Source organism: Ursus arctos, unplaced genomic scaffold, assembly GCF_023065955.2.
Source record: "Ursus arctos isolate Adak ecotype North America unplaced genomic scaffold, UrsArc2.0 scaffold_25, whole genome shotgun sequence".
Classification (NCBI taxonomy): Eukaryota; Metazoa; Chordata; class Mammalia; order Carnivora; family Ursidae; genus Ursus; species Ursus arctos.
Genome location: NW_026622930.1, coordinates 1,967,891 through 1,979,808, shown reverse-complemented (window position 1 = coordinate 1,979,808; position 11,918 = coordinate 1,967,891). Strand labels below are relative to the sequence as shown.

General features: G+C 42.1%; 1 protein-coding gene across 1 annotated transcript in view; it reads left to right on the top strand.

Annotated features, from left to right (window-relative positions):
* The first annotated feature begins 7,739 nt into the window (after window positions 1-7,739).
* Window positions 7,740-11,918, top strand: part of TDRD9 (tudor domain containing 9) — a 54,651-nt gene continuing 50,472 nt past the window's right edge. The window contains exons 1-4 of the mRNA XM_048220025.2: window positions 7,740-7,812; window positions 8,403-8,467; window positions 10,571-10,625; window positions 10,786-10,870. Coding sequence (XP_048075982.1) covers window positions 7,805-7,812; window positions 8,403-8,467; window positions 10,571-10,625; window positions 10,786-10,870 — 213 coding nt within the window. The 5' untranslated portion in view covers window positions 7,740-7,804. The remainder of the gene's footprint in view (window positions 7,813-8,402; window positions 8,468-10,570; window positions 10,626-10,785; window positions 10,871-11,918) is intronic.

Sequence of the window (11,918 nt, the reverse complement as noted above, 5' to 3'; positions counted from 1 at the left end):
CTTCTTACTCTTGGTGCAAGAAAACCCAATATGGTTATGAAATAGCTTTTGTGCAAATTATCCGGTTTCTGTTGTGCTGCGTATTGTAGAGAGAGGCTTATGTAGTGGTGGCTTTGGCCCCACGAAGCTGTCAGCTCAGACCAGTGATGCGAGCTCCACTGGGGGTTTGCTCCTGTGGTTGAGCTCCTGCATTCTGCAGAGGTGCCTGGAGGGCGGCTTTAAATTATGTGGGCTTAGTGGGGTTTGTTTTAATACACAGTATGGAAAGAGCTGAGATGGCCATCGACAGATGACTGGATAAAGAAGATGGGGTGTATATATACAATGGAATATTATTCAGCCATCAGAAGGGATGAATACTTAACCATATACATCAGTGTGGGTGGAACTAGAGGGTATTACGCTGAGTGAAATAAGTCAATCAGAGAAAATTATGATTTCACTGATATGTGGGATTTAAGAAACAAAACAGAGGATCATAGGGGAAGGGAGGGAAAAATAAAATAAGGTGAAATCAGAGAGGGAGACAAACCGTAAGAGACTTTTTTTTTTAAATTTTATTTATTTGACAGCATAAATGAGGAGTAGCAGGCAGAGGCAGAGGGAGAAGCAGGCTCCCCCCTTAGCAAGGAGCCTGATGTGGGGCTCGATCCCTGGACCCTGGGATCATGACCTGAGCCGAAGGTAGATGCTCAACCAACGGAGCCACCCAGGCGCCCCCATAAGAGACTCTTAATCACAGGAAACAAACTGAGGGTTGCTGGAGGGGAGGTGGGCGGGAGGATGGGGTAACCGGGTGATGGGCATGAAGGAGGGCATGTGATGTAATGAGCACTGGTTGTTATACAAGACTGATGAATCACTGACCTCTACCTCTGAAACCAGTAATACAGTATATGTTAATGAATCGAACTTAAATTTAAAAAAACATGAAAAAAATGAAAGTAGTCCAGTGACCTCCTAAACCTTGGCGGCTGGATGACATGGTTATATCCTTACTGTAAGTTGGCAGACATACCTGGGATATTCCCTGTTCCTGGCCCTTGTGACTATGGTGGTGTTGACCTCTCAGGGCTTGTTGAGGTAGCTGTTTGACAGAGGGGAGGGGTGCTGGCGCTGGGATCAGAAACTCCCCTGGGCTCCATACACATTTGGAGTGACTTATTCTGTCTGCAAACTAGGTTTCTGGACAGACGTTTCACTTCTGTGTGCTTGGCCTCTGACTCCGTCCTTGCTCCGGTGACAGGGCAGGGACGCACGAGTGCGCGCCGTGGGTGTGGGAGCCTTGAGTAGAGCCTGACGCTCAGCAGGTGTTCGCATCTCTGCTGCAAATGATACTTTTTATTTATTGGGGTATTTGTTACAGTGATATACTGAAGAGAGTCACCCTTCTAACCCCAGAATCCCCTCGTAATCCTGTTGTGATATTCCAGCCTTTTCTTTTACTGTGTTTAGCTTCCTCCTCGCGTCCTGGAGGAGCCGGTGATTACTAAGGACATATATGAAGTTGCTGTCTCCCTGATCCAGATGTTCGATAACTTGGATATGAAGGAGGGAGGGTAAGAGACGCTCTACGTGGCAGTGTGCTTAAAGTATGATTTTTTAAAATGTGGTATTCATTTAGACACTTTTTAGTGTTTGTTAAGATATAACTGTAGATACTTTTTCCAATAGTCGCTATATATTTTAAAGTAATGTTAGTACATTGCAGTTTTTTTACTGGAAATTTCCACTTTTTAAAGTAGTTAAAACCAAGTATAGTTTTAAGATTAACAGTTGTAAAAGCCAGAAATCACAGCCTGAAGAGAGAATGGTTTCCAGACGTGCTGAGTCCTGTCGCTCCTCGTGTGAGGCACAACGGAAAGGACCAGCCTGGAGAAGCTGTTGAGAGCCTTGGGCTGTTTGTGTTTGTCAGGAAGATATGCTCTGGCTCCTGGCAGGCTCCTTTGTCATCCCTTCGTTCACTCATTTGTTTAGCGGGACCTTTGAAACCTGGAACATATTTCCCCTTAGGAACAACTTCAGGTTATAAGTGGTGGTTAGAGTCTGCAATTTAAAAAATACACTGTTTTATGAACCTTTCTGTGCTCATTTCAGTACAGTTCATAAATAGAGTTTATCTGTCGGAACAGCAGACACCGCGGATGTACAGTCCACCTCCTTGTGGCAACCAGAGCGTGACTGTGGGCGGCTGGTGGTCTTACAGGCCTGTCATACACGGCCGTGCCTCTCTCCTTTTACTGTTAGTTCCCAAGTGTACGTACCTGTGAAGTGTAAAGTTACTCGTGGTCACACATTCCTCCGTCCCATGGCCTGAAAGTGAGTTGGCTGTAATCCAGTCTCCTGTACCCTCCAACCTGCTTGCCTTGTGTAGTATTTTAGCTGTGTTTCTGAGCTCCCCCCAGTTTTTGTTATTTTTATATCATCAGTGTGTTTAGATTTACCCAATATATATAACTTTATTTACTCATCATTCTATCTGGCATCTTAGACTTTCCTTAGATCATTTTCATTCTTCCTAAAGTACATCTTTCAGAAGTTTTTTTAGGAGTCTGTTGGTAAATGTTCTCAGTTTTTATTTTGCTAAAAATGTCTTTATTTCACTCTCATTCTTGAAATAGTTTAGTTAGGCTTAAAATATAGGTGGTTCTTTCCTTATTTTTGCTTTTTCTAATTTTTTCATTTAAATAGCTTTAGTGAGATATAATTTGCATACATTAAATACAACCATTTTTATTTTTTCTTCTGTATTTTGATGATGTTTTCCCAGAGTCTGGCTTCTCTTACTGCAGCGAGAAGTCACCTTTTGGTCTAACCCCTCCTTGTAGGAATATCTGCCTTTTGGCTCCGGCTGACTTTGAGCCACGCTCTTAGTCTTGGAGGATCTGTGGCGTGACTTCTGCGAGCAGGTGGGGTTATTGTTCGTTGACCTTGCTTGAGATTCGGCAGGCTCCTGGAGTGAGAACATTGGTGTCTCTGATGCTGCCTGACAACCTTTCGTCTAGTAGTGTGTGTTCACTGATGATCCTGCCACATGGGTGGTGGTCTGATGTAATCATTTGCTCCCACTTAGTCCCTGGGATTATTCTATAAAGAGGAATTTCCCTTTTATCACCCTGCCTCTCCTCTCTCTTTAACTTTTAATGTCACAGTGGACTCAGGGATTTTTTTTTTTCCTTTTAAATATACTTAATTTTTTAGAGTAGTTTTTAGGTTCACAGCAATATTGAGGAGAAAAGTACACAGAGTTCCCATATACCTTTCCCTGACACGTGTACAACATGCTCTACTGTCAGCATCTTGCCCTGGAGTCATACCTTTGTTTTAATTGACACATCATCATCACCCACAGGCCATAGTTTACTTTAGGGTTCACTATTGGTGTTGTACGTTTTATGGGTTTTGACAAGCGTATGATGACGCATATCCACCCTTGTAATATCAAGCAGAATAGTTTTACCGCCCTCACATCCTCTGTGCTCTGCCTGTTCATCCCTCCCTCCCCCATTACCCATGACAACCTTCTTACTGTCTCCATAGTTCTGCCTTTTTCAGGATGTCATGTAGTTGGGAATCCCGCATATGCAGTCTTTTCAGACTGGCTTCTTGCACTTACCAATATGCATTTAAGATTCCTCCATGTCTTTCCATGGCTCGATGGCTCATTTCTTGTTAGCGCTGAACAGCGTTCCTTCATCTGGATGGACCACAGTTTATTTCTCTGTTCACCTACTAAAGGACATCTTGGTTGCTTCGAAGTTTGAGCAATTAAGAATAAAGCTATCATAAATATCTGTGTGCAGACTTTGTGTGGACATATGTTTTCAGCTTCTTTGGGTAAATACCAAGGAACATGATTGCTTGAACACCGGATGTGAGTATGTTTACTTTTGTAAGAAACCACACAAGTGGGGCACCTGGGTGGCTCAGTTGGTTAGGCATCTGCCTTTGGCTCAGGTCATGGTCCTGGGGTCCTGGGATCGAGCCCGAATTGGGCTCCCTGCTCAGTGGGGAGCCTGCTTCTCCCTCTCCCCTTTCCCCTCCCCCTACTTATGTGTGCTCTCTCATGATCTCTCAAATAAACAAATAAAATCTTAAAAAAACAGCAACAGTTTAGTGTCTTCCAAAGTGGCTGTACCATTTCACATTCCCCACAGCAAATGAATGGGAGGCCCTGTTGCTCCACATCCTCGCTGGCGTTTGGTTTTGCTGGAGTTCTGGATTTTGGCTGCTCCATTTTTTTTGGCATGTAGCCGTTGGTTACCGTCAGAGTGTTGTTGTGAATTGCGGCCTTCAGCATCACATTGTCTGCTTCTTTGTCTTGTTTAATGCTGTGGGTCTGAATTCTACTTTGTCATGTTTCAAGAGTGCACCCCCTACTTTCTATCTTTACCTCTAAAACCTTCGCTATCCCTTTATTTCATTCTTTTTTAAAAGGAGATTTTATTTATTTATTTATTTTAGAGACAGTGCTCATGCAGGGGAAAGGGGCAGAGGGGGAGGGAGAGAGAATCTGAAGCAGACTCCATGCTGAGCACAGAGCCCGATGTGCGGCTCGATCTCAAGACTGCAAGATCATGACCTGAATTGAAATGAAGAGTTGGACGCTCAACTGACTGAGCCCCCCGGGCGCCCCTCACCATAGTCCATTTTAGAACATCTTCATCATCTCAAAAAGAAACCATGACCCTTTTGCTCTCTTCCCTCATCCTTCCCCTTCACCCCCAGCTCTAAGCAACCACTAGTCAATTTCCTGTCTTTGTAGGTTTCCCTCTTCTTGACCTTCATATGAATGCAATCTTGATGTTTGCTGACTGACTTCTTTCACTTACTGTAAGTTTTCAAGGTCCATCCATGTTGTAGCGTATGTCAGTACTTTATTCCTTTTTGTGGCTGAATAACAGTCCACTGGATGGATAGACCACATTTTGTTTATCCACTTGTGTATTGATGGTGATTTACGTTCTCTTTCTCCTTTTGGCTTTTGTGAATAATGCTGCCATGAAAGTTCACGTGCAAGTACTTGTGTGGACGTCTGTGTTCATTTTTCTGGTGCGTATGCCTGGGAGTGGAATTGCTGGGTCATGCAGTCACTCTGTGTATGACTGTGTGAGGAAGTGCCAAACTGGTTTCCAGAGCTTTCTGCATCATTTTACATTTGCCCCAGCACCTTAGGAGGGGCCTGATCTCTCCACATCCTTGCCATTGCTGGTTGACGTCTGATCTTTGCTTGCAGCCTTCCTAGTGGGTCTGAAGTGGTTTCACATTGTGGTTTTGATGTACATTTCGCTAATGACTAATGATGTTGAACATCTTTTTATGAGCTTATTGGCAATTTGTATATCCTCTGTAAAAATATACGTATTAATATTTAGAGACATAAGTCCTTTGTCCATTTTTAATTGGGTTATCTTTTTATTATTGAATTGTAAGAGCTCTTTATATTTTCCAGATAAAGCCCTTTAACAGATACATGATTTGCAAACATTTTCTCACATTCTGCAGATTGTGATTTTATTTCCTTGCTGGTGTCTTTTGAAGCACAAAAATTTTTAATTTTGGTTAAGTCTGATGTGTCTACTTTTTCTTCTGTTGCTCATGCTTTTGGTGGCATAGCTAAGAATCCATCGCCAAGTTCAGGCTTGAGAAGATTTATCTCTGTTTTCTTCTAAGAGTTTTATAGTTTTGGCTCTTTAATTTAGGTCTTAGGTCTTCGAGTTAATTTTTATGTATGTGTGAGGTGAAAGTCCAGCTTCATTCTTTAGTGTGTGTGCTATACATTTGTCCTAGCCCTGTTGGTTAAAAGACTCTTCCTGCCCCATTGTACGGTGTTGGTGCCCTTGTTGAAAATGAGTTGCCCATAGATGTATGGGTTTATTTCTAGTCTCCAAATTCTATCCTGTTGTTCTATATATCTGTCCTGGGGCTAGTACCACACTATCTTGATTACCATTGCTTTGAAGTAATTTTGAAATGAGGAGTATGAGTCTTCCTAACTTATTCTTATTCAGGATTGTTTTGGCTATACCAAGTCCCTTATAATTCCATGTGAATTTTAGAATAAGCGTGTCAGTTTCTCCAGGGAAGCCAGGACTCTGAAAGAGATTGTATTGAGTCTGTAGATCAGTTTGGGGGGAGTAGTAACATCTTAACTATTACCATATTAAGTCTTCCAATATGGGATGTTTTTCTGTTTCTTTTGCTTTTTGAAAATCATTTTTTAAAAGATTTTCTTTATTTGAGAGAGAGAGAAAGATCACGAGCAGGGGGAGGGGTAGAGGGAGAAGCAAACTCCCCACTGAGCAGGGAGCCTGATGTGAGTCTCTTTCCCGGGACCCCGGGATCCTGACCCGAGCCGAAGGCAGATGCTTAACCGACTGAGCCACCCAGGCACTCTTGAAAATCATTTTTATCTTAGTAGTTTAGCTCACTTAGTAATTTTCAAAGTGTAGGTTTTGCACTTATCTTGTTAAACTTACTCCTGCATTTTATTCTTTTTGATGTTGGATGTTGAAATTAAGGAAATAATTTCATTTTCGGATAGTTCATTGCAAGTATATAGAAATAACAATTGATTTTTGTATACTGATCTTTTATCCTGCAGCCTTGCTGAAGTTGTTTATTAGTTCTAGTAGGATTTGTTAGGATTTTCTGTACACAGGGTCAGGTCATGTATGAGCAGAGATAGTCTTATTTCTTCTTTTCCAGTCTGGATGCCTTGTATTTCCCTCTCTTGCCTCATTGCCCTAGATCCTCCACTGCGGTGCTCAGCAGAGCGGGAGGGGCAGGCGCCTTGTTCCCGGTCTGAGGGGGGACACCAGCTTCTCGCCATCAAGTGTAGTGTTTGCTCCGTGCTGCTCTCGGTAGACGACCTTTATCGGGCTGAGGGAGTTCACTTCCATTTCTAGTTTGTTGAGTTTTTAATTTTTAATTTTATTTTTTTAAGCTTTTAATGAAGGAGTATTAATTTTTATTCAGTGCTTTTACTGTGTCTGTTGAGATAATGATGTGAGTTTTGTTTTTTTTCTGTTGGTATAATGTATTACATTAATTGATTTTTAGGTGTTAAATCAACTTTGCTTTTTTCAGATAAATTCCATTTGGTCATGGTGTATAATTCTTTCCATATGTTGCTGGATTTGGTTTGCTAGTACTTTGTTGCAGATTTCTGCATTTATGTTCATAAGAGATCTCGGTCTGTGGTTTTCTTGTGATGTCTCGGTCTGGTTTTGGTGTCAGAGTAATACTGGCCTCATAAAGTAAGTTGGGAAATGTTTTGTTTTTTAGAAGTTTGTGAAGAATTGGTATCAATTCTTTGTTTGGTAGAATTCAGGTCTGGGCTTTCTTTATGGGTAGTTTTGAAATTATCGACCCAATCTCTTCCTCTGTTGTAGGTCTATTCCGATTGTTTTTTTTCTTGGGTCAGTTTCAGTAGTTTGTGTCTTTTTAGGTATCTATTTCATGACAGCTGTCTACTTTGTGGCTGTACAGTTGTCCATAGCATTCCTTTGTAATCTTTCTTATTTCTGTCAAGTCAGTAGTAAGGTCCTCTCTTTCATTTGTGATTCTGTCTAGTATTTTGAATCTTCTCTCTTTTTCTCTTGGTCAAACTAGGTAAAGATTTGCCCATTTCATTGATTTTTTTTCCCCAAAGACCCAGGTTTGGCTTTTATTGATTTTTCTCTGTTGTTTTACTTTCTCTATTGCATGAAGTTTTCACTCTAGTCTTTGTCAGTTCTTGGAGGAGCGGAGCAACAACAGTCTAGGCTCTACCTGGAACAGTAACTGCAGAGGAGGAGAAGGGATGTGGGGGTGAGCTGGGACCCGCCCCCCAGCGGCTCCGGGACCCCGTCTGTTCCTGCCAGCCGTCTCACTGCTCAGCCGGAGGCACCTGATTTGCTTGCCTGTCTCTTGTCTGTCTCTCCAGCTAGAATGTGAACTCCAAAGAGCAGGGGCCTTACCTGTCTTGTTACCACCTTACCTGCCTGCATGAAGAGAGCTCACAGGGTGCAGAGAATGAAAGTTCTGATTTCACACAAAGGAAGTATTTTGATGGGACCAGGAAGTCGAGCTGATGCTTTGAGTTTAAGTTTTACTCGTAGTTATTTTTAAAGTTTTGTATTTTGAGATTCTAGGTTACAATAGCTAAATTTCAAGGGAAAGTTTGGCAGATAATAATGAGTTTTTATAGGAGAAAACAGTGGGAGTCGAGGGGCTTGGGGCCCCATAGTGATTGTGGGGCTATGTCCTGGGGCCTCTGTGCTTGCTTCTGTTCAAGAAGGAACAGTATACTGGCTGGCGTGTGGAAGATTTTCGCACTCAGCAGCTGGACTGTTAGGTTCTGGAACCGCAGCGGCTGTGCTCACCTGGATTAACGTTTGTGCACTTCACTTTCGTAACAGGAGCAGGACCTGGTCGGGTGCCCAGTTTGTGTTGGAGCGGAGCAGCGTGTTGGTGTTTTTGCCAGGTGAGCGTCATACCTGTGACCTGGGCGGAGGCTGCATTTGTGTCTAGCCCATATTGTGAAAAATGGTACTCGCTGTGTGCGTTTAGTCTGTTTTAGACCCCGAGAACCTGAACAAGTATGATTTGCAGTTTGATCCCTTACTGGGACCTTTGAATGCTAAAGTGATTGATCACGAAGAATTTAATTTTTTGAAGGCAGTCTTACCCCCTTCAAAATTTTCAATACGATAAATGGCTTTGTTAAACTTGCTATTTCATGTATATGGTTATAAATGTGAGGTAATGGCCATCAGCGTACATTTAAAGCTCTCTTAATGACAGTGTTGTTACTGTGACACCACAAGAGTCCTTGCATCCCTTTCTTAATATTTGGGAAGATTGGCCCTTCAGATATCTGAAAAGATTAATTTCTGTTAAATTGTACTTTTTCAAAATGATGTTTTTAGTTTTTTAAAATCAAGTGGTATGGTTCGGTGGAACATTATGACAGTAATTCACACATTTTTTGTTGTTGGAAGGTAATATAGAGAGCATATGAATATTTGTGCTGGTAGATTCGGTGAACAAAAAGCCTGAATAAGAGTAACTTATACTTAATTTTGGGGTGCGGCATTTGAGTTTGTAACTTTGGTCATGTTTTGCCTAGGTCGATATGGGTTAGTTTTGTGCCCAGGAAGCAACCATTAGCTGACGGTGGGGTGGAGCTGTATTTACCCCAATAAATATTTGTCCAGGACTGTTGTGTGCATAACAGCATATTAAGGAAAAGTATGACCAGAGCAGAACCACAGTGGTATGGGCTTAAGAATACCCAAAAGTGAGAGGAATACTTTTTAACTGCTAAACATTGTCTGCAGAAAATATTAACGAATGATATTTCACAGCGTACATTGTTGTCTTTCTGTTCTGTGTTTATGTGAATGCAGGTTTGATATATGTTTATTTCATTATGTTCTTTTGGGAATGGTTCTGTACTAGTTTTGTAGGGCTGCTGTGATAAAGGGCTATGAGCTGTAAGTCTTCAGACTACAAATTTATTCTCTCACTGTCCTGGAGACCAGGAGTCCACAATCAAGGTGTTGGCAAGGCCCTGCTCCCTCTGGGATTCTGGGTAGAGTCCTCCCTTGCCTCTCCCAGCCTCTGGCAGCCACCTTCCATCCATTCTTGGCGTCCCTCCTGTCTCTGCCTCCCTTGTTAACATGGCGCGCATGCTCTGTGTCTGTCCCTGTCCCTCCCCCTGAAGGGAGCACCAGTCGTATTGGAGTAAGGGCTTGTCTTCTCCAGTATGATCTCGCCTTAGCTCATTATGTCTGCGGTGATACTGTTTGCAGATAAAATCATGTTCTCAGGTACTGGGGCTAGGACTTGAACATCTCTTTGGGGGACACAGTTCAACCCCATTATAGGGTTGATACTTCAGGATGACCGAAAAGCATGTGAGTTTTACTCACGTATCAATAGACGTTTCTTTTTTTTTTTTTAAAGATTTTATTTATTTAACAGAGACAGCCAGCGAGAGAGGGAACACAAGCAGGGGGAGTGGGAGAGGAAGAAGCAGGCTCCTAGCGGAGGAGCCTGATGTGGGGCTCGATCCCAGAACGCCGGGATCACGCCCTGAGCCGAAGGCAGTCGCCTAACGACTGCGCCACCCAGGCGCCCCTCAATAGACGTTTCTTAAACCTAATGAAAATAATTTAGTATATCTCTATGACCAAGACTTTTTAAAAACTATTTTTTTTTTGGTTGTAAAATGTAGCATGTTCATCGTAGGAAATTTGGAAAAGTCAGTGGGAAATAAAAAAGAAATGTAAAATTTCTCAGAGGGCCACACTTGCAGGCAGTCACTGTTGTACAAAGGAAAACACTGGAAGAGTGTGAGTTTTTCCCCATATTTTTGAGTTACTAGTAGTCAGTGTCATTGTACATTTTTATTTGCAATTGTGATGTAATTGGGCAAAGAGGATAATAACAAAGTCAAATAAAATGAATTGGTAGGGCCTTTTTTGAAAAAGACGTCATTTTAATTTAAAGGTGTTTTTTTGTTTTCGGTTTTTTTTTCAGTAATAAATACATCCCCCCCCCACTTCTTTTTTTTCTTCCCTAGGTCTGGGTGAAATAAACTATATGCACGAACTTCTCACAAACATGGTTCACAAAAGGTGTGTTTCAAATGATGCAGCTTTGTTTTTACCAATATATTATTGTATTGTTCCTGCTTCAAATAATTCTGATCGTGTCAGTGAACAGTTAGTAATTTTTGTGTGTTCTCATATACATCTACTTTTTATGGACATTTTATTTCATTAATCTGTTCCCTAGGTTACAGGTCTATCCACTCCATTCAAGTGTGACTCTAGAAGAACAGAATAATGTGTTTTTAAGTCCAGTTCCTGGGTACAGAAAGGTAGGAACCCAGGAGGCAAGTTGCAAGCGCTTTGGGTACCTTTTCCTTAGAGACTCTACCAACGGAGAATGCTAACATTTCAGCTTATTTGGATCCTGTATTCTGTAGCTAGTGGCTCTCCCTAAGCACATAATTGCCTGATGAGCCAGGTATGTTGTTAATTTTGTCCTTTATTTTGCAAGTCAGTTGCTAACATTTTTAAATTTCCTCAACTTCTGGGCATTGTTGCTAGTGGATTTTGATGTCTTTTACTCTTTGGTATTTCTCAGATTGTGGGACTGTTCTGGCGTCTGCAGCACTGCTCTGGCAGCTTTGGTTAGAATCCACATTTCTTTCTCAGAGTCCATAGTCTCTCATGCTTCATTCCCCCTTCTGATTAACCCCCCCCTTTCTTTTTTTTTTTTTAAGATTTTATTTATTTATTCGACAGAGATAGAGACAGCCAATGAGAGAGGGAACACAAGCAGGGGGAGTGGGAGAGGAAGAAGCAGGCTCATAGCGGAAGAGCCTGATGTGGGGCTCGATCCCATAACGCCAGGATCACGCCCTGAGCCGAAGGCAGACGCTTAACCGCTGCGCCACCCAGGCGCCCCAACCCCCTCTTCTTTATCCCTTTCTTCTCCTACCGATCTTCCTAGTTCTTATGTTCCATAGATGAGAGAAACCATATGATAATATTGTCTTTCTCTGCTTGACATATTTCACTTAGCATTATCTCCTCCAGTGCCGTCCATGATGCAGCAAGGGCTTCAGAGGGGAGGGGGTGGGGGAATGGGATAGGCTGGTGATGGGTAGTAAGGAGGGCACGTATTGCATGGTGCACTGGGTGTTATACGCAAATAATGAATCATGGAACTTTACATCAAAAACTAGGGATGTACTGTATGGTGACTAACATAATATAATAAAAAAGATTATTATAAAAAAAAAGAATCCACACTTCTCAGTCCTAGTTAAAGAGGATTTCTTTAATCTCAGATTATGTGTGGACCATGGGAATGTCTTAGCACAACCCTTCTAGAGCTGCTTGAGATGGTCAGGAATGTCT